This window comes from Plectropomus leopardus, chromosome 6, assembly GCF_026936395.1.
Source record: "Plectropomus leopardus strain MGB_pleo_1.0 chromosome 6, ASM2693639v1, whole genome shotgun sequence".
Taxonomy (NCBI): Eukaryota; Metazoa; Chordata; class Actinopteri; order Perciformes; family Serranidae; genus Plectropomus; species Plectropomus leopardus.
The window spans coordinates 20872039-20894144 of NC_142181.1; the positions used below are offsets into that span (position 1 = coordinate 20872039).

At 37.6% G+C, this 22106-nt stretch overlaps 1 protein-coding gene across 1 annotated transcript; it reads right to left on the reverse strand.

The window, feature by feature from the left end:
* Positions 1-1786: 1786 nt before the first annotated feature.
* Positions 1787-21920, reverse strand: clptm1 (CLPTM1 regulator of GABA type A receptor forward trafficking). The gene is made up of 14 exons (XM_042487197.2): positions 21766-21920; positions 15557-15696; positions 12074-12197; positions 11698-11856; positions 11380-11497; positions 10346-10431; positions 8765-8885; positions 8366-8610; positions 7134-7227; positions 6840-7030; positions 6342-6437; positions 5481-5616; positions 4115-4282; positions 1787-3008 (listed from the first exon to the last, which is right to left on the reverse strand). The coding sequence occupies exons 1-14, from the start codon at positions 21814-21816 to the stop codon at positions 2818-2820; spliced, it is 1920 nt and encodes a 639-aa protein (XP_042343131.2). The 5' UTR covers positions 21817-21920; the 3' UTR covers positions 1787-2817.
* Positions 21921-22106: the final 186 nt, after the last annotated feature.

A 22106-nucleotide genomic window follows, 5' to 3' on the forward strand; every position in this document is an offset into this window, starting at 1 on the left:
CACTTCATTTATAACGATTTTCGCATTAAATAAACATCTTTATAAAATGTTTGTTATACACAGAATAACCAAATAGTTCACACAAGTGAAGCTGCAACGATAAGTTAATTAAACAATTGGTCATTGCACAGAAAATGGATTGCCAACTAGTTTGATAAATATTTAAGTCTTTTTTTTTCTTACTTTAGTAACATTTTCTATGCAGTTTGGTATTACTACTTTTACTTGAGTAAAGAAACGGATTACGTCTTCCACCACTGATGAAATAAGCCTCCATTACACACACATATATATATATACACACACATAAACAACCCTAATGGAGTGTTGTACCCTTCTTGCATCATGCCACTATCCCCCCACAGCTCTCGTTTCCTGCAAACTGCTGGAGAAGTAGGAATTCCTATTTTTAAAATGAATGATTATAGCTGTCAAACCAGACCAATAAGCTCTCTGCACGTTTAATAACTGCCCTTAAAACAGTGACGTGATCCACTATCTTAGATAGTGTTTGCTCAAAGATTGAAAGTGCAGTGAAGACACCTGCTGGACACTGAGAGGACAGGCTGTTTAGAGGAAACGGAAAGCGAAAGTTGAAACGTTTAGAGGAAGCAGTGAGTCAGCAGGAACAAGGTGAAAAACAAATGGAAGATTAATCTGGGCTGCAGAAGAGTCAAAATGAGGAAATATACAGCTGTGACAAAACATGGGAATAACACATATTGCATGTTCGACAGCCTGACTCTAAACTTTGCAAACAAAAGTTCAAAACTAAAGATTGTCTGTCTTTAGAAGATCCTGCAGAGAGTTTCCCAACCTGGGAGAACACACTCAAAACTAAAATGCAAAGTTAAGAAATACAGAAATGTTTTGCATTTTAAATGTGATTAAAATTAACAGTCATATACAGAATCTCTTTGTTCAAACTGCTCACAGAAACAGAACCTGCAGGTAACAAGTTGGGAACCAGTGGGTTGGAGGCAGCATCAGGCTGGGATCGAGGTTGGACCATAATTGTGACACTACCTTAAACATTTCCTGCTTACACCTAGTCAGTAGTTTCCAACTTTTTTCCTTAAGGGACCCTTTTTCAATCTTTAAGTACACTGATGACCCCTGACGAAGAGACATTTTTTGTGGTTATTTCATGTTGTTTTCAAAGCATAACAATAACAGAAAAAACTAAGAAACTGTACAATTAACCCAAATAACAAATGCAATTTTTTTAGTCATGATTCTCTGTATGTATTTTTTTTTTTAAACAATTTATGAAATTATTTTTTGACAATCATGCATACTTAGTAGTTTTTGTTTTGTTTTTCTTAAAAATTCAGTGTGTTCTTCTCCCTCATGCTTTGCTGGTGTTCCTCCAGCTCTTGTGTTGTTTTAACTGTGTACTTTTCTAATGTAGGACGAGACTGTTAAGCAGAGAGTAAATCTAGAGCTTGTGTTCAGGTCTCCTCCGGCCCTTATCCTCACATTTTATATTTATAGTTTTTATCTTGAATTATGATCTTAACTTTAAAATAACAATTTAACTTTCGTTTTCTTGAAAGAAATTAAGAAATATACAGTGACTGATGATCAAACTTGAATATAGCTGAAAAAATGTAGTGTAACTATTCAAGAACTACATAATAATGTGAATGCTGTGAAAGCACACAAATACACCGTTTCCTGTAACATAAAAAAGCAAAAAATCTAAAGCTTTGTGCAAAAATATGGTTCTTTAACCCAGATCACTGCGTAAAAACTATAGTTAAATCAAAAAAGCTTTGCATAGACATTTTAAATCACACTTAAGTTTTACTATAAACATGAATGAATCAAAATTTAATATGTACCAACATGGAACCATCTTTGTTTCAGGATTTACAGCACTCAAATTTAAAACAAGAGACACTGTAAGTCTTCCAGTACACACCTGACTTTCTCCTCCGTGTCTGTCAAGGTGATCTGGTTTGGAGCATGTACGTGAAAAAATTTGAAAATCAGACGCTGGGCTGAGGGGGTAAAAGTAAAATTAGACTTGCAAATTAGCTATTGCTAGACAGATTTGACATCGGTATAATTAATGACAAGCTGAGATTCTGTACAGTTCGAGGACATACAAAAAGAATGTTTCAGTGACTGAAAAAAAAATTGACAATATTAATATATTTATATTAATACCAACAAGGCTGTTATTTTTTTATGTTCAAGTTCAGAACATTAACCGTTTGTTTAAAATTGAGGGTAGTAGTCACTGTCTTATGGGTAGTGTCCTGTAGGGTCGTCCATCTCATCTCCAGTCACCACCTTTCTGTGTCAACCCCCTCTGTGGCTCAGGATCTTTCCAGTTTCCTCCAGCACTACTCACCAGTTTCCAGGCGATCCGAAACACGGTGCTCACATGGAATGAAAAGAAAAATTCACAAGGAATCTACACAAAGAAAAAAAGCTGCACTTGGCCTCTTTTTTCCCTGTATAAAAAAAAATGTAGTATAACTGCGACCCGTTCCCCTCCCGACCTCTACTCCAAGACATTTTTACCCTCCGAAAAATCATACAGAATACAGTACATCACGTTTTGTTTAACTTCACTTGAACTGCAAAACGAGAGGGCGGGGAACAGAAATAGGAATTACCAAGTCTACACTGAATATGATTCTCTGTGGATCCACACAGAAATCAGAGGGAACAGTTGAACTGCATTTTTTTTTTTTTTGTAGTGGCGTCCAAGACAGCTAAACGACGACTCCCCTCCCTGCCTAATTTCCACAAGTCCTCTTCGCCCCAGCAGCGAGGGCCAGGGAGGCAGATAAGGATGGGTGTTGCTTAATCGTTCTTCTTCTCCTCTTGTGGTTTGTCTGTGATGGCAGCAGCTGCAGCGGGAGCAGCGGGATCTGCGGCTGCCGCTGCCGTGTTGTCCTGGATGTGGTCAACTCCGCTGGTGCCAAACTCGTTGACCCTGTTGGGATCGACCCGATAGATCCAGCGCTGGTAAAGGTAGATGAAGAACACCACATCTGCAGGAGAGGAAACAAGAGGTTAGATCAGTGAGAAACAAGTATAATTCAAACCATTACTCCCTTATTAGCCGTTTATCATCAAGTACAAGCATATTTAGTTATAGAGGATAAATCCAAACCAAACTTTGAGCTGGGTAATAATGTGTATGAACAGCTGGAGAGGGCTGTAAAATGCACAGCTGAAACTAGAATTACCATCTCATAGTTGTATGCCACTGCAAACCAGTCACGATGCAGCAACAGTTTACATCCATGTTTGTCCAGACTCATATGTAGTCATGACAGTTTACAATGCTTCAAATATGGATGTTGCTGCAAAGAAGCTATAAATTCTAAAAAATGGATGCTTTATACACATCTTCAACCAGGAAGCACAAACTGAACCTACAGCAGAAACACTACACATCCAAGCTTCATCAGGCTATAACCTCAAAATTGCCGTTACAGGTGATGATTTAACAAGAATTACACCCTCAAGGTTGTATACCTCTGCGAAACAGCCAAGTTGCTCTTACAGTTTACATCCATGTCTGTGAAAACTCCCGGCAGCACAGAAGATCTATACAATCAGCACACTTTGTAGGTGGACACTCAAGGTTAGTGGCACCAGTTCAGTGTCTGACTAAATGTCTTCCCAAATGTTAAAGTATGAAAAAATGACCAGAAAGGTGTTTTTGTAGAACATTACGCCGTCACAGTGAAGTTAACTTCTTCATTTTATCCTATCAGACATTTTTGTGAAATGTTGTTCAATTAGCGTATGAATCCCGAGTTATGGCAAAAAAATATGCTTTTTTAAGGTCACGGTGACCTTGGCCTTTGAACAACAAATTCTATGCAGCTCATGATGGGAGTCAAAGTATATGTTTGTGCCTAATTGGACAATTTCAGAGTGACTTTGACCTTTGATCTATGACAACCAAACTATGATCATGTTATCCTGAAATCCATGTAGACCTTTGTGCCAAAGCTGAGGAAATAACCTTAAGGGGTTACTGAGATATTGCATTCACGAGAATGGTGCAGAACATAGGTAAGGAAATACAACCGCCGAAACATGATGAGGAATAAAAACTACAACATCCAGATCAGGGATGACGTACCATCTCTAAGGCATCCTATCCTGTACATCATGGGCATCTTGATGACGAAGGCAAACAGGTCATCAATAAAGGTATTGAGAGCCTTGTAGGTGAGCATCCTCCATGGGAGGTGGGCTACAGACTTCATTTTGTAGTTGATGAAGAGCTGCGGCGTCATTGTAATGAAACCTGAAAACCAAAAACAGAGTGGTGAGGAAGTATAAACAATTTTACAGCAGAGGCAGTAAATTAGACAGCAGGCAACGTGACTGAGGTAAGTCTATTAATACCCAGCACATTAGCAGAGGCTATAGGGATTTGGATATGTAACCATGATGCAAGTGTGAAAACACTGTGTGTATATGTACATCCACTTAGAAACAGGATAATGAAGACAGACAATAATAATCAGCTTTATCGCTGGCCTTCAAAAATAGATTTACATAAACAGGAACAACAATCGTCAGACAGCAGAGAGTGAAATTAACAACACTTTAAGAGAATAAATATAAAAATAGATACAGGGAGCACGCTAAGAATGAGTGTAAGAAAATATGCTGAATTTGAACTCATTCTGCATATAAGGGATAAATTATAGTCTTAACAAAGACATGTAAAACGTGCCTCTGTGCTTCATCTCAACCTCTTTCACACAGTTCCCAGTAAATCAGTGGAATAACCTTTCAGCCACCGCTTGTGATTTTCCCTATTCATGCATGCACTACATTCAGGAACATGCACCTTTTCAGAAATGCCATGGCAATACTGACTCCAGCAGACAGAAGTAATGCAACACCTGTGGATGCCAATTGCCATAATAAGAATAAGAAGAAAGGGCGAGTCTGGATGTACCCAACGGAAGACGCCTTCTATCTTACTATATAAAAATGGATGATCATTTTAAGCCCCTTTCACACATGTGTGAAAGGGGCTTAAAATGATCATCCATGTAAACAAAATCTGTTAGGATACATTTTAGTTGCATATAAAAACTGTTGCTTTTACTCTCGAACATTATTCACTTGTTTTATATTGTTAGAAACTCTTAATGACAAAGATTTAAAGTCTTCTGCAATAACTTTTTTTAAAACTTGTAAGCTGTATTTTTATGATGCAATTTTTTTCTGTTAAAAGGCCTTAACACTAATAATAAGACACATATATTTTTATGTTATTGGTAATAACATGCTTCAAACGACATAATAATCATCAGGATTATTTGTAATGGGTGAAATTCTCTTCTTTCTCACAGTTACACTACATGTTTTTTGTTTTAGCCCATGCATAAGCAACTGACAATTAATAAATACGATCCTCTGAAACAAAAAGGACACACAAGATTATAAGTAATAAAAGTGGTGTAAATAAATGCTTCAGACATACTTACCAAAGGTTAACAAGAAGCCATAGAGCATGCTGAGTACCCATGAGTACCAGCCTTTGTGCTCTACGTACAATAAACTGTAGACCGCATAGCAGCCAAACAGAGGGTAGAGCAGCCACGACAAGTACTTGAAAGCCATCTGTCCATAGAACAAGAGAGAAAAGGTTTTATCAGAAACAGTAATAAGAAATCAGGGCATCAACATGTACCAGACACTTAGATTTCATGCTTATTAAGACGCTTTCAAGATAACTTTCAGCCTGATTTTTGGAGAATATCCTTTTATATTCACGCATGCATAAAGTATCAAGGCAACTAGTACATATGTGGTGGCATGTAGAGGTAGGTTTTATGTATAAAGATTGCTATTAAAGTGACATTATTAGGTTCAGTGGTAGGTTTAAAGATCTATGAACATGAAGTCTAATGAAGAAGAGCTTTAGAAATCAAAAAATTGAAAGACGGATAAACAAAATTATATAGAATGTGTGTAGCAATTATGACCTCACAAACTCAAATTTAAGACGCTTTAACGACTTTTAAGGCCTTAAATTGATTAAATTGAATTGAAGACATTTTAAGACACTGTAAGGACCTACAGACACCCTGGAAACATACCTAAAATAAAATATGACTAATAGGTTTGTTTTGATGAGACAGGCTCATGACATTTTATTCTTCCCGTTAGAAGAAATGGGTATTTATGTGTGCCCTTCTCCACAATGAAACACTTGTCAACAACAGTCAAAAGCATTAAGGAATTATTACACATTCACTGAAGTAAGAGTGTGTCATCTCTTAATAATATATTGTCCTTTTAAATGTATTTTGAAAGAAATGTCCACTATATGCGATTTAACTCACATCGTCGTAGATTTTGGTTGAAGACTCCACGTATGTTGACTTGTCTTTGAATACCAATCTTGGCAGCACTCCTGCGATTTTGTTCTCTCTGTCCAACTAGAGAAAGACAAATAAAAGTGGTTACTAGAATATGGTAATAACAACACATCAGGACGCAAAAATGCAATATGTAATGTACAGATACAACAAGTTATGATTTGGATTTACAAAAGGTAATACATGCGACACTTATTATCATCAAAGGTCTTCTCTAAAGTCAGTCTACCAGAGGAGTCTACTGGTTTTCTTTTAAACCAAACTTAGTCTCAACTAAGTGGTTAAGTCCAACTTTTCCGTTTGAAGAGGAATTCAGTAAAACAGGCGGCATTAAGTTGGTCTGAAATATATTATCATGATTTTTGAATGACATAGGTTTTTTTGGGATGTCTACTGGGTTGAATTAAATACTTTTCATTAAACAATATTGTGCATGAAAAAACAAGCAATCTTCTGACTTACCCTGACGTCCATGACCTTGGTGATTTTCCACAGGTCAATAAGAAGGCCGATGAAGACGCTGACCTGCACCACAAAGTTAGTTTCGTTGTCCAGGATGTACAGCAGCACCACCAGAGACTGAAAGACTCCGAATATGATGGAGCGCACGGAGAGGCCTTCGAGAGACTGTCTGCTGTTCCAGAACTGGATATCTGAAGAGGAGATGGTAATGAGTGGAAGTTGAGGGGTTGACAAACAGTGCAATCCGTTTTTTTATGTTAAGTCCTTGACACAGACTGGCTGTTGTGATCTTACCATTCTTGAAGGCAAGAAACTCAAAGATGCTGTGCACAATGGAAACAACAATAGTGAGTCCCAGCAAGTACGGGTTGGTTTCCAAAAGGGCCACCTAAACAAAGAGAGTGTTTTTAATCTAGAGTTACAGATGTAACAATCTCAGTTTTTATGTTTGATCAGAAAATCCACAGATTACATTAAGCTGCAGCCACACAACAGGAAAAAAAAAAACTACCTACACAGTGGATTTTATATTTAAAACCTGTCCAGGTATTAGAACTGAGAATCATAAATAACTAACAGCTTGTTTGCAAATACAAGACTATTCTCACACGAAAAAATTGAGATGGAGGGCTGGAAATGCTGAACTCATGTTTGATTCTATCCTTACTAAATGAAGAAGTGTTTTTTCCCACAACTTGACCAATTTGCCAGGTGTGGACACAATCTTCCTTAAAAATGACCTCGTCGTCCAGACCTACTGATGTTATGTGGCGAGCCACTGAAAGTGTATCAGAGTCTAACGTGAAGTATAACTACTTGTTTGTTTGGATGGTTCCATGACTGAAACGACGGCTGTCTTGTTTGTGGCCAGAATCAGAATCAGAATCAGAATACTTTATTCATCCCAAGGAGAGTAAATGTGGTTGAATAAAGCCCTCTTTTATATTCCAACTCTGTACATGGATGCGGCGCTGACGTCAGGCTCAGGTTACTAGGTCCCGTTATAGGGGTTTCCATAGGGCGTTTTTCATTAGTCGATTTGAGGGTCTAAGGACAGAGGGATGTCGTATGCTGTAAAGCCCTCTGAGGTAAAATGTGATTTGTGATAATGGGCTTTTTAAATAAAATTGACTTGACTGGGTAAAATTGGCTAACTTATGCTATTATTTTCTACCTACTACATCAACTGTTCCCATAGGTCTGGTGAAACACCTCAAAAAATCTTAAAATTAATTTTATAAAGGTACACATGACTCATAGTAACTCAAATAAACTACTATAAATACAGCGAGTCTCTATGTAAGCCCCAAAATAATAATAATAATACAGCATACTGTTTCTGTTTCATTACAGATCATCTATCGGTTATTTCTCTAATCATCATAATACACGTTTCTAAATAAAGGCCATTATTATTTAAACTTGCAAGAAGAAACCCAAAAGCAAACCTACTAAAAATAACATCTCATTACATCTAATACAATAACTTTTCCAGCTATCTGTCTCTGTGACCCTTGACGTCTTACCTTGACAGAGTCTTGGTCTTCATCAGACTGTTCGTAGGTGTCCTCAGGTAGGAAGTTCCACGGTGAACGTGCATTTTGTGCAGCGTACAGCTGCCAACGCCACAAAGACAGTGGGCAGTAGGCCAGGCGCAGTGGGAGTGATTTTAGGGTGTCGTTGATGGGATAGTAATCCTTTTGAAGGTTCCAGTAGTCATTGAAGTACACAATTGGATAGTAGTCGCCACTTACCGCATCAAACTTAACATCTAGTGACAGAAGAGTTGAAATGTCAAAGATGGTTTGACAAAAAAAAGAACTTCAAAGAAAACAAGACTTGTTAAACATCTTTTGTAGTTGGGACCTTTTAAGGATTACAGCATTATGCAGTAAATGGCAAAGAGGTGAGGGGGAGGAACTTACGTTGGTCTAGAGGAGGAGGAACAGAGCCTTTGACCCAGGCAGTGTGGTCATCCACCATGTTGATGGTAAGGTTTGGATGCCAATGAGAGATAATCTCCACTGGACCGTGGCTCTCTGCTCGCTGTAGGGAAACACATGTCAATGATGAGCTGAAACAAAATCTAAAAAAAGCAGTTTGTCTTCGCTGCTGTAACAACTACAATTCCTGTTGATGACGGAACCGATAGAAACACAAACCCAACGAGTCATCTCACTGATATTTTTTTCCTGATGATTTTAATTTTTCTTTTTGTAATATCTGTTTACATTCTTTGCTTACAGTCTTTCCCAGGAATGGCTACAATAGGCGTTTCTATGAGATTTATTTGGAAATCAGTGTCATAGAATAAGGATAACACACTGCTTTGCGATCAAAAAGGACATCATGTTCACATTCATAATAGTCACTGTACTTCAGTGGCTGACCGCCCCTGGATTTCTGAGTCAAATAAAAACGTTGAGTGCGTTTACGTGAACATGACTAGCCAGTTTATGAGGCTTATCCTGGTTTTAATCATCCTCAGCATTTCATGTTTACATGGAAGAGAGAAGATCGGGTTATTCATATCCTCTTATTGATTGACTGACAGTGTATTTGTGAAGGCTCCTGTTATGTTTACAAAAACAAACCAGCAATGGAAGATGAGAGTGACAAGAAATATTAAACTCTACACTGTACATTTACGTCCACTTGACAACCTAACTGCTAATTTCCTCTGTGCTCTGATCGCCAACAGAGCACATCTGCGTCCCTCTTAACTGCAAACACACTATGTAGCTTCTCACTTAACTTTATTCATGAGGACAGGTACACTATTCTCATAACACTTTCCTCCACTTTGACAGTTGTCAGCCTGTCAACGTCACTACCACAGCGCATGACAGGGCACCAGTGGATTAAAGTGTGCAGCCTCTTTTCTTTATGAAAAGACAAAACTATTTCTTTAGTGCTGCCATCATTGTTTGTATTTTTCCTACATCACTTGGCTGAAATTGTGCCAGCTATACAGCAGCTCTCAGATGAGGTCTCATCCGGGTTTCTAAAAACAGGTTATGGTGTTCTATACATGCTCAAACACAAACGGGATACAACAAAAACCCGATCATAAACAGCTTACGTGTGTCCATGTAAATGCATGATATTTTTTGAGAATCTGTGACAGAGAAATCTCATAATTATACAACAAAAAAGTAATTAATTTATTAATTAATTAATATAAGTAATTTATTTTTACATAAAGCAAACAATATTGATTGGTTTTATTGTTGTGCTGAAGAAGCATACGGTTGAAAATAAACTTTTTGGTGCTCTCTGGTGGACAAACTATGCAGTGTTTTTTGCCATTTCTAAATGACATCACAATTAGTTTGGCATTGATTGAGTGCAATTTCTCCTTACCAGCTATCATACACACTGATACTGACATACATGCAATAAGCTTATATTTGTGGCGTACTGACCTGGCCCATTTATTGCTCCAGCTCTACAGAGTAAAAAATAATTATTTAAAAAAGTAGTAAGTAAAACAAAAACATACGAACCTTGATCATTTCGGGATCTGCTTCCGTTTCTCCTGTTAGTAGATTCTTGGTCTTCAAAAACTTTCTTCTCTTGAATTTATTCAGCACTGAAAGAGTAATCAAGTAAAGGTTAATGTATGTATGTATAATTCTTTTACAAGGTTCCCACACATTTTTTAACAATGACTTTTCCTTTTTTTTTTTTTTATTTTTTTTTTTTGTCATTTACTTTTTATTGGTTTTTAATTTTACATGTAAACAGACAAACAGTCAAACAATCTAACAATGACTTTTCCATAAGTTTCCATAATAATTTACCCCGTTTCCATGACTTCCATGAATGCTCTGCCCTATGACAGGCATTGTAGCAAAAACATAGCATGGAATATGTAGTGAAATGCATCTGTGTCTACACAGACACAAAGCCGTAATATTGTCTGGCCTGTGGCAGGTGAGAAATATGTGCAAACACTGTTGCATCTGTTGAGCAGCCTTTTGGTTGTCTTGGTGCTTTTTCTCTATAGCATGGCTGACGAGAGCCTCTTCCCCCATGCTGAAATCCTCTAACATTTCCATGCATAGCCTGCATTCAGCGCAGCTAGGTTCTGCTTCTCTCTTGTGCTGTGCATTATACTGGTCATATGAAAGCCACACATTATTAAACGCTACCCTCAAGCTTTTGCAAGCACTTATTTACTTCCCTCAATTGTTAAGACATTCCCACCGCCAACTAGCTGCACACAACAATCATGTGATGCTTGTGGTGCTTCAATGATCACAGAGTGCAGCGCTAGATTTCAAATTTCTAATAGAATAAACATATTTTGAGTAACTTAATACATGTTTTTGGATTTTTATGAACATATTTTACACAATACCCAAAATGATGTATACTGTATACCAAAATGTTCAGTTAATTCCAAACCATTTCCAGGCCTGTAAAACAGTTTTTCTATTTTCATAACTTCTTCAAGAATGTCATAACTGGGAACCCTGAGAATTATTACAACCTTTGTTTAAGGTTTGTAATCTGTACGTTTTCCACAAGCACTTACTTCGTGTTGCGTGAACTGTTGCTAGTCTGCGATACTGCCCCTTGCGTTTGGGATCTGGGTGGAATCCACTTTTAGTGAAGTAGACGTGCATGTAAAGGGAACCATTCTGCTGCACTTTCTGCAAGAGCACACCAAACAGAAAGAAGTATTAAAGTATCAGACAGATACACATCCACATTACAAATCCATCAAGTCCAATAATAGCTCGCCTTTCACTGGCATCTACCTCATTTCCTAAACTAATGCCCGTTTCCTCTATCTACTGTTTGTCAACTCTCTCAAACACTGCACCTCCGCTACATCCTTAGTCATCCTCACCTCTGGGATATCCATCTCCTTATAGTGTTCGTAACAGCCGTCCCCGCTTTCCCCCGTGGTCCAGTCTCCATAGACCAGGTCCCTGTGGAACCAGAACAGGGCTTCTGTGTTGTTGAAGTCGGTGAACACCTCCTCCTGGGACACATACACGTACAAGTCCTGCAGGCATGATGAGAAAATAAAGGTGTTTATGACATTACAGAGTCAGGGGAGACCAAGCAGGTTAGTATGGCAGGGACAGGTAACACTGGTTTGCTGTCACAATACTTCAAGGGATCACAATGAGAGGGCTGTTTATGAACTCACAGCTTCGATTCTAGTAATAACAGCTGCCCGTGCAGATAAAAGCAACAGACAGATGGGACAGGTGTAATACCATGAGGGTGTCCTTGGGGAACAGGTTCCTGCTGGGTACTCTGGGTGCCCCGGCTGGTGTGTTGGGGTCTGGAGTAGATGGCCCTCGACGGAACCAGCTGCTGATTGCCCAAATAATGAAGATTCTGGAGGAACAAGTGAAAACAGAGTAAGAGGAAGACAAGATTTAGTAAGGAAGGAATTAGAGAAGAGATAAAAACATATATAAAAAGAGAGGAGCAGTAGGTGTGATGAGTAGGATTAATACTTGATTATTTGTCTGCAAACAGAAAAATACTGGGTACATTATCATGAAAAACCTTGTGAGACAAAAGTATTTTGTTTTGACTATTTCCCTTGTTATCAGAACAGCTGCTACAGGAGAGTGAAACCACAAAGAGGCTAATCTGATCAAACTGTATCCAGTCAAACTGCATTGCATTCAGACTTTAAGAGACACTTTTTAACGTCATAAATCAGTGACAGGTCAAAAGAAACAAACTTAGAAGTGAAAGAAGAACAGAGCACTATGTGGCTTATTAGGAAACAGTGTGAAATGTTAAAAAAAATAAAGAATGGACATGTTCTTTTTTTGTTTGTTTGGGGTTTTTTTGTTGATTCAAACATTTTTATCAGTTTAACTGACAGCCTCTCTTTGAGTACTTGTGGTTTTGTCAAAGTTACACTTCCGTCTTTTATAGGTATGGGTTAAACTGACATACAAATGATGCACTTTCTGCCCAATATCATAGTAAAGATTTATAAAGGGGGACTCTTTGTTACACCTGTTTTTAGTTCACGTACAGGCTGTGGCTTGGTGCAGTGCAGAACGTGCACCATGCTCACCGAAAAATGTACACATCCACTTAAGACAAGATCTTAGACTCTCATTCTTCAGTGCAAAGAACTGAAAACAATCTTAAACCATCAATGAATTTTCACCTGTTTTTAACCAATCTCTCTATCCTGTGCAGCCAAAGCTCAAACCTTTTCTAACTTATCATATATGCTAAAAGCTATATTCAATCACAGCCAGGCAAAATGACCTCAGCAAAATTCTGCAACTCTCTGACTCATTTATTCACACTTTTGCATATGTGTAGTTCTCTGTAGTATTTGTAGAAGGAAGAATTTTCATTTTTATTTTATTGCAGGTCACAGTTATATTGCAGAACCAAGGGAATCACTTAGATTAGGTGCTGCAGTGTAGGAATATACAGAGAATTGTGTGGTAATTGTTTTTTGAGAACTGGCTTAATAATGGAAAATGATTACTTTGGAATTATATTTACAATCCTATGTCAATGAAGTGAATGAAGTTTTTATTCCCTTTCCACCAAAATTAGCATATGAATGCCATTTTTAAATGACACAATAAATGCTGAAATAGGGGACGGACTGCTTTGCCATTGCCAGTAGATCTGAGCTGTATATATGGCTCTGAGGTAATAGTATGCCTTACTATTATTTTTACTGGTGCGTCACGTTTGACGTCACAGACAGGCCGGAAAATAGGTTATGCAGGAAAAAAAGCATGGAGGCCAGTGAAAATGTTAGGGTTATTAACTCTTTTATGTCTCTTAGATACTCAATCCCTCTTTCACTGCTAACTAAATTTGGATTAAAGTTGAAGTGCTGCTTGGCCTGAGATGGACAATATTACTTGGCAGCCAATCATTGCATCTCGATGAAAAAAAAGCTAAACTTTGCATAAGGTCAAGTCATAATACCATCATGTGTTGAAATATTTGATGCCAAACAGTACTATTTCATGTGGGGTTCTGACCCTAAATGGGACTATTCCTGGTTAAATAAAATAAATAAAATAAAAATATCTTTTTTTAAATCTAATAAATGGCTGCTGATTGGCTGGCCAACCGACTGCTTTGCTAAGGCAGGGGGAACCAACAATATATTTTTTTAAGACTATGTGCCCAAAAAAATACAACACTGGTGCCACACATGTTCCTCTTTGATTGAACATTTTGGTGCACAATTGCTCCTGAGGTACCTACTGTTTGGTTATAAAGAAAGTTATCCCTCAAAATCAAGTGATTCCTGAATTTGCAAAACATTAAAATGCCCTTAAAACTACAGTAACACCAGAAATGGATCCTTCATGTGACCGCTGTGGGCTAGATCCAGCAGCATTAAGCCATATGTTCTGGAGCTGCCCGAGTACATTCAACTACTGGAACAACATCTTCCAGACTTTATCGAGAATTTTGCAAAGATCTATTGATTCAGACCCCTTGGTAGCAAATCTGGGAGTTACAGAGTGTAATATATAATATATAACAGCCTGGAACATAATATGGTATCATTTGTCTGTCTACTGGTGTGAAGACTGATCCTAATTAATTGGAAACTGAAGACAGTATCAACACATATAAACCTTATGAGAGACGTAATGAAATATCTGGAGCTAGAGAAAATCAGGTTCTCTCTGAAAAGACAAGGGAAATTTTATAAAACTTGGCAACCCTTTATAGATCACTTCAACCACATCACATCTACTAGGAAGAATTAGAGTGGTCCTTTAACAAGGACATAAAGGAAAAGAATAGAAAATATGAGTTCAGTAGCATCCCCCCGACAAATATTTTATTTTCAAATTTTTATTTATTTTAATTTCCTATTTTTCTTCTTATTATTGTTATTATTATTTAAAGTTAATTTTGCATATATATTTTATTGTTTTATTATGTGTTAGATACTATACATTTATGTGTATGTATGGATGTAAATGTTTGTCAGGGCTGATTGATTGTGATTTTAAGGTATTACTTTATATAGTTCAAAAAGTCAATAAGTAAAGTTGAAAAAAAAATGTATGCTAGACAGCTAACATCAACCACGGTCAACTAACACTTACCACAAAACACTTACACTGCAGAGATCAGACAGGTAGGTCAGATCATAAACTGTGACGGTGAAATCAACAAAAATGCCCACATTCTGTCGATTACTCGTACTATTTTTTTGGCACTGATTCTGTTTGCTTCTAGACATTTTACCTGATTAAAGTCTGTGGACCAAGACGACATTAATAAAGCGAGTAGAAGTGATCGATATCGATGTCCATCACACTCAGAAAGTCACACTTACAGAACTGAACATTTGAAAATCCTAATTATACGACTGTTTAGAGTTTAAGAATAAAGTTACCCTTGTGCCTGTACAAAAACAGACACAGAAATTCGTGAATTAACTATCTGTCTTGTTTGTAGGTGCTACTATTTACACATAAAAGCTGAGGAAATGGAAAAGTCAAAATTGGGTAAAAAGCAGAGTGTACAGTGCACAGAGATCCGGAGCAGAGTTCAGACTTCAGCTGAGCTGCAAAGTCTTCATATGGACTGTGACACCCCCACAATATATCACATCGTGTCTTTTGTTAATATCACACTAACAGTATCAAAATAGGCTTTTATGTGTGGGCTGGCTCTCTGCTTGTCAAGAGAGGACAAGCCTGCCAGATTGAAAAACAAAAAGAAACACTCACCTGAAGAGGACTCCTTTGATGACCTGCCATGCATTAGGTGCTTGTTGCTGCTGCTGCTGCTGCTGCTGAGGATCCTGTGCATTTTCAGCCGTCTGCACAGCTTGGCCATCTGCTGTTGCAGCGGTCCCATTGCTGCTCACCTACAACCATACAGACACATGGTCAGTGTAGCCAAAGAAAGTCACAATGACGGCACAGAAATGGGATCATGTGATGGAGTATGTCATCAAATGAAAACAGCTTCACTGGCAGTGAAAAGGAGCCATTCATGTTCTCATTACTGAAAGCCAAATGTGGTGATATAATGATACAGTCTAATCTATAGAGAACTGATTCACTCTCAAACTACAGTCCAAACTGGGAGTATATAGTGCATCTTAAAGGGTTAAAAATGTAGATAAGGAGACAAATTCATGCCAGACTTTGATTATATGTTAACCTTACACAACTGCTTAATTGCCCGGTGACCTTTGTGGAGTTCATCTACACAGAGTTCTGACTAGTCCTTCCTTGAGGTGAATACTTTTGCAATTACATCTACAGTGTGCTTAGTAAATTGCAGGAAAAAAAAACAGATGCCAAATATATCCACTTCGGCTTCTCAAAATATGAGGATTGGCCATTTTTCCCTGTTGACCTGAATGTAAATTGAATACATTTGGGTTTAGACTAGGGATGAAAACCAGAAGTTTCATCACAATATCAAACTGATACTTTGGGCAATAATACAATATTTCAGTGTTTCTCACAGATATGTTGATACGTTCACACCTGATTAGATCGATAGATGAGAGGAGGTATTTGCAGATTTTTGTAAGTGAAAGACAGTTTTAGGCCCAGCAGAATAACCGGTTTAGTTTAACTTCTAATGCGTTCTGCTGTGTGTCCCTGCCGCTACTGCGCTATAAATAACCCAACTGTGTTTTAATACAGCTCTTAGTCAACAGTCCAGTTCCACTAAGACTATGGCGGGGCAAATTAGACTATGGCGGCCCGCCATAGTCTTTGTCATTAATGGGAAACGCTGTATTTGCTGGCATCACATTGTCTGCCACAATAGGATTTCGAAAGCATTTAGGGGCCAATATCCTCGATTATTTTTACTCGGCTGCTTGGTTGCTACTGTCTGCCTGGCGATCGGCCACTAGCACAATTTGAATGTTCCAGAAAAAGATGAACTTGGATGGAAATGGTGACACAGACATAAGATGGGGATTTACAAATTGCGGAAAATCCCAAAGATGACATGTATCGCTGTTTTCAATTTGCATCAATTATCATCAACTGGATGTATTGTTGCATCCTACATTAGACTGTTCTGGTCAGACAAAACAAGCTTTTTAAAAAAATAACTTAGAGCTACAACGGGCATTTGTTTACCCTTTTTTTTTAATTAAATAGACTTTTTTTAAATAAAATGTAATCAAATAATGTTCAACAGATTAACTGCTGAAAATTGTAATTGCAGCTCTACAATAATTACAAATTACAAGACAAAAAAAAAAATCAGAGTTCCTGCAGTTAAAAGGAGGCTCGATTTAGGACTTATTGAGACTTTTTAACTGCCACTCAGACTAAAATTTAAGGCCAAAAAGACAGACTTCAGGTTAGGGAGGATTTTGCCCAATTGTTTAAGTTTACATGAAACCTGTTTTTTTATCCACTTAGTGGCAGGGACGAAGGTAGAACAAAACTGGGAGATAACTGGCGGTTGCTATCAAGCTTTCAAGGAGATTTTGTGTTTCCCACTCTACCTCAATTGTTTAAAAAAACAAAAACATTTTGCATATAAAACACTGAGCCTTTTAAGCATTTGCCAGTTTCAGCCATTAAATCTTGGTAAAAATACCATTAGATTCAGGTTTTCATATGTCAATCAGTGTACAGTGACAGTTATTTAGTTAGCAGACAGTGGATCCTCCACTCTGAGCATCCTGGCCAGAAACAGGAGGCATTTAAGAAATTATTTTAAAGAAAATGTTACCAATTATTTCAAGATTCTAAAATGCAACTCTGGAGAAAAAAAAAGATCAATAGAATCCTACTTCTCATGTATCGCATTTTAAGACTTCTAACAGATTGATTTAAGACTTTTAAATATCAATTAAGGCCTTATTTTCAGATTAATGAATTTAATTATGCCTTGTAAGACTTTTAAAGGATCCACAGGACATTGAAAGACGAAATACAAGGGGCAACCAAGCCAAGACATTTCATTTTTTAAGGAAACTATGGGTTCCTTAAATTAATCAATCATAACTGATACTGACTTTTATGCAACTACCATAAAGTCTTGACCTAACAGAGCCTTCATACCATGCCATTATCAGCATGGCATGTTTGCATATTAAAGATGAGTGAAATGTGTCATTAGTTTGCTTCAGCGTGTCCATATAGCCCCCCGTCCCTCCAGCCAGGCCACATTCTATTCAAGTGACACAATACACAAGCACATGCCAAGTCATGAGACTCATTCACTATCTAAACATCTAATCTCCCTCTTTGTCGCCAACACAAGGGAGGCCAGAGATTGGCCTCAGGAAATCAACACATCGGGATAAAAAATGTTTTCAGCTCAACAGGTTATTAAAGCACCAAGAGGGCCAAGAAATGAGTGAACAGAGAAAATGTCTGTGAAAAGCCATTGTCCTAGCACCATCACAAACTGAACTTCAAGGCCATGAAATGGCTCAAAAATAGAGCTTTTCATCCCCGCTGCCATGTCCTGTTGTGTTAAAATAGAAGCTATTCTATTATCGGAGACATGGATCTCTGTCTCCTGGAGGGATCAACGTAATAACCATTACAACAAAGATCACCAAGACACTCAACATGACAAACAGGGTTATCTGCTCCAGCCCCAAGATAATAATTTACAATTTCCACACACTAAACAAGGATTAACAATTAACCACCAATTCAGAGGTACTCAGTAAATACTTCACACTGGATTCAGATAAGTCAGTCTTTCACAGAAATGTGGAGACTGCTCTGGTAATGTTTACAGTATCTCGGACAGGAGGAAGCAAGTCAGTATGTGATATAAGGCATATAATAAGGATATAAAAGGCATGTCTGCGTTGAAGGCTAAAGATGCTTTCTGTCTGAGCTATGATGCTTGTTTGCAAACATTAAAGATGGTCTTTTCACATTAAGAGGACATTTAGTACAAGGAAAATTCAAATGGATTTTATTTTAGACATAATGACACTGACTTGTTCATGTGGGCTGTGATGGGGCCAGTGCAGTTACACCTATACCCAGCAAAAATATCAAATATCAACTGAAAAAACAAAGAGCACTAGTGGCCTCTTAATGCTTTCACTAGATTACCAGAGATATTTCTCCCAACTGATTCACCAGCAGTTTGCCTTTAGAGCAACATAACTGCCTAAACTAATGGCGCATTTATCCTGAGCTATTTATTCATAAAGTGAGTAATTTAACGCATGTTGTACCCTTGGCCTAGATTCCACCACTTGTGTATTACAATTAGATTTCATAGAAGGCTCTCGGCATCCGTTCAATGCTTTAGCAACATTTAAACGGGGATTTGAGGGTATTTCCTACATGACATTTAAAAAAGTGGAAACATCTGTTTCCTGAAAAAATCTCAAATTGTTGGAATCGCTAACTTATTTGATAACTGATTAGTTTTAGGTATTGTTTAAGAAAAAGGAGTCAGTATTCATGGATTCCAGCTCCTTAGTGCAACTACTTTTTTGGTTTCTCTAATCCTCTTTCACAGTAAACTGAATGTCTTTGGGTTGTGGACAAAACAATACATTTGATAACATCATGTGTGACTTTGGCCATTTTTTCTACCATCTTCTGATACTTCATAGATTTAAGAACTAATTGATTAATTGAGAAAGTTTTTTTTTTTTTTTTAGCTTTATCTACCATGAAAATAATTTGTTGCAGCACTTATGGAAATACCTTTTAAAAGCAGCACGTTGTTTAACAGTCTTCTGGGTATTTCTGCATTTTCCATAGAATTATTTTTGCTTTGTCTATGCTCAGCTCTGTGACTTAAATATAAGAATAATGACATTGAGGCTGAAGTTGGGCCAAAAATACTCTAGATATAAACCCAAAACCTTAAAAAGCAACTTAAAGAAATTTGTTAATCAACATAAGTTAAATGAGAGTAAAGATAATAAATATTTGCCACTTGCTACAGCTTTGCGATATCCTTGTTTGAACACATCAGTACTTTGTATACAGAAATATTTTTGAGTGTGTCTAATCAAAAACTGACAGACACTGAATCAATCACAAGTAGGGTTGCAGCAGTATACCATAGTATTAAAATGACAGTTATCGTACATTACAGAGGGCTAAATGAGACTACAGAGTGCGGCTTTACAGCTTTTATGTGGTGACAACATGAAATCATGCCACTGTAGCTTGTTCATGGCCTTACATTAGTGCACTATTGCATTAAGGCCTGTAAAATCTAAAAGTGGAGTTCATTTGTGTAGATTATCTTGCTGAACAAAACGTGTACGGATCATCAATGTTTGTTCACCTCAAAGCTTTTTTCCGCTACAATCCAAATCCAATCCCATAAACTTTTTGACGAGGGAACCACAACAACAAAAAAATGTCATCCCTGGAGCACCCTGTTGACCCAAGGCAGGATTTTGGACATTTACATCTTTATTTTATTAATACATTTACTTATTAAGTACACATACTTCCATTTAAATAAATGTTATTCTATTTTTATTACCTTATAAGTAATTGTAAATTACAGTGCTGTGCAAAATCTTAGGCCACCATAGATTTGTTCTTTGAGCAAAGCCATAACATGTATGTATATATATATATATATATATATATATATATATATATATATATATATATATATATATATATATATATGTTATAAGTTTTTTCCTTATTTAAGACACAAACAAAGAACACAGAGAACGTGCATTGAAGCAAAAAAAGTCAGAACAAAATGGCTTCTTCAGACTGAAGTGAATATCTAGTGTGAGACATGGAATTGTACAACCATAACAAAATGTAGCGCCAATAATCAACATTTTGAGCATTTTGTCAGGTGTAAATACATCAGTAGATTAGTTTTGTAAATCTCATACTGTCTGCCCAAAAGAGATCAGGACATGCACTGTGGACACTGAGGGTCACACTACATACTTGCAACTTCAGCCTGTTACAGTTGTTGTGTTCTAAAATATTTGTGTTTTTAATACTATAAATATATTTCCTGTATGTTGCACTTAAGTAAAGAGATCACTGAGAAATAAATGATCATTATGACCTTGCTAAAATAAAAAAGTTTAATGTGGCCTAAGACTTTTGCACAGTACTGTATAATCATAATAATAATAATAATAATAATAATAATAATAATAATAATAATTGTGTAATACCATATACCGTGATACCGTGAAACTGCGATATTTTAAGAGGCTGTTAACACACCGTGAAATTGTCATACTGTTGCAACAATAATTCACGAGAGAGGCGGAGGTTTGATGATTCACTTTGACCTCTGGTACCTTGTGACATTTGGCACTCCGGAAATAATTGCTAGTTAAAAAGATACCGTCCCAAATATCTTAAATAACTGATTTACAACAATTTAACAGCATTTTCCAGAGTTAGCCCAATTTAAGAGCGTCTACACCTGATTCATCTCACTTGTCAATGTTAAGACGAGCCAGACCTTTACCGTGACGCGTACAAAATGTACATAGTCCCTAAAGTTTTCTGTGTAATGACTGTAGATAAAAATGTAAGTGACACGGTTAAATGGTTAAAAAAACAAACGTGTGTTAGCTAACTGGCCCGGTTAGTGAAGCTGCGTTGTTCAGATTCAGGCCTTCTGATAGCTAACTGACACATTGCAGCAGTCAGCTGGCTCACACCGACACACATGGACACAACTAATTATCGTGTCACTTTTGTGTAATTGTACGTCTTCAGGTGAAATTTCACGGTAAACGCCGCTCTCGGTTTGGCACATCTGCTCGCCAACAGACCGGATTTCTTGTTAGCGGCAGGAGGGGGTCGTTTTAAAACCAACCGGCACTGACAACGTCACTGAGGCTCGTGTACCGATCGGTGGCACGTTTATATGTTAAAGGTCTCACACTCAACGCTCACACGGATATAACGACCCCCTTCTCGTGGACGTGAAAAGTGAATAAGATAGTGAAGAGTGTCATTCATTTTACCTCGCCGTTGCTCACGGTAGCTTTAGTTGCTTCGCTCTCCTGCGTCGCCATCTTTCCTTGTCTCTGTCGCGCACACACCACACCACACTGCTGCCTGGGAAACTACGCGCCGTCTCGCGAGAGGAGGGTTTGTAGCGTCATTGCAGTGACGTGCGTCTTCAGGGGGAGTGATAAAAAATGTGAGGGTGATAAATATTGTAAGATGTTTTTTGTGACAGGGCTGATGAAACAGCATGAAACACCGTATTTAGTCATGCATCTTCGGACGTCTAACCCAGTAAAATGGAAGCTTTTTGAAAACTAAAAATGGAACCTCCTCTACTACTTGGCCACTTTTATCT

Bases quoted from the DNA above. Each gene is read 5' to 3' on its own strand.
- clptm1 (XM_042487197.2), bottom strand. From the start codon at position 21,816: ATGGCGACGCAGGAGAGCGAAGCAACTAAAGCTACCGTGAGCAACGGC. The intron at 12,198-15,556 runs GTGAGTGTTTCT...TTGTTCCTCCAG, and splicing joins ATCAAAGGAGTCCTCTTCAG to AATCTTCATTATTTGGGCAA. The intron at 3,009-4,114 runs GTACGTCATCCC...CCTCTCCTGCAG, and splicing joins GATAGGATGCCTTAGAGATG to ATGTGGTGTTCTTCATCTAC.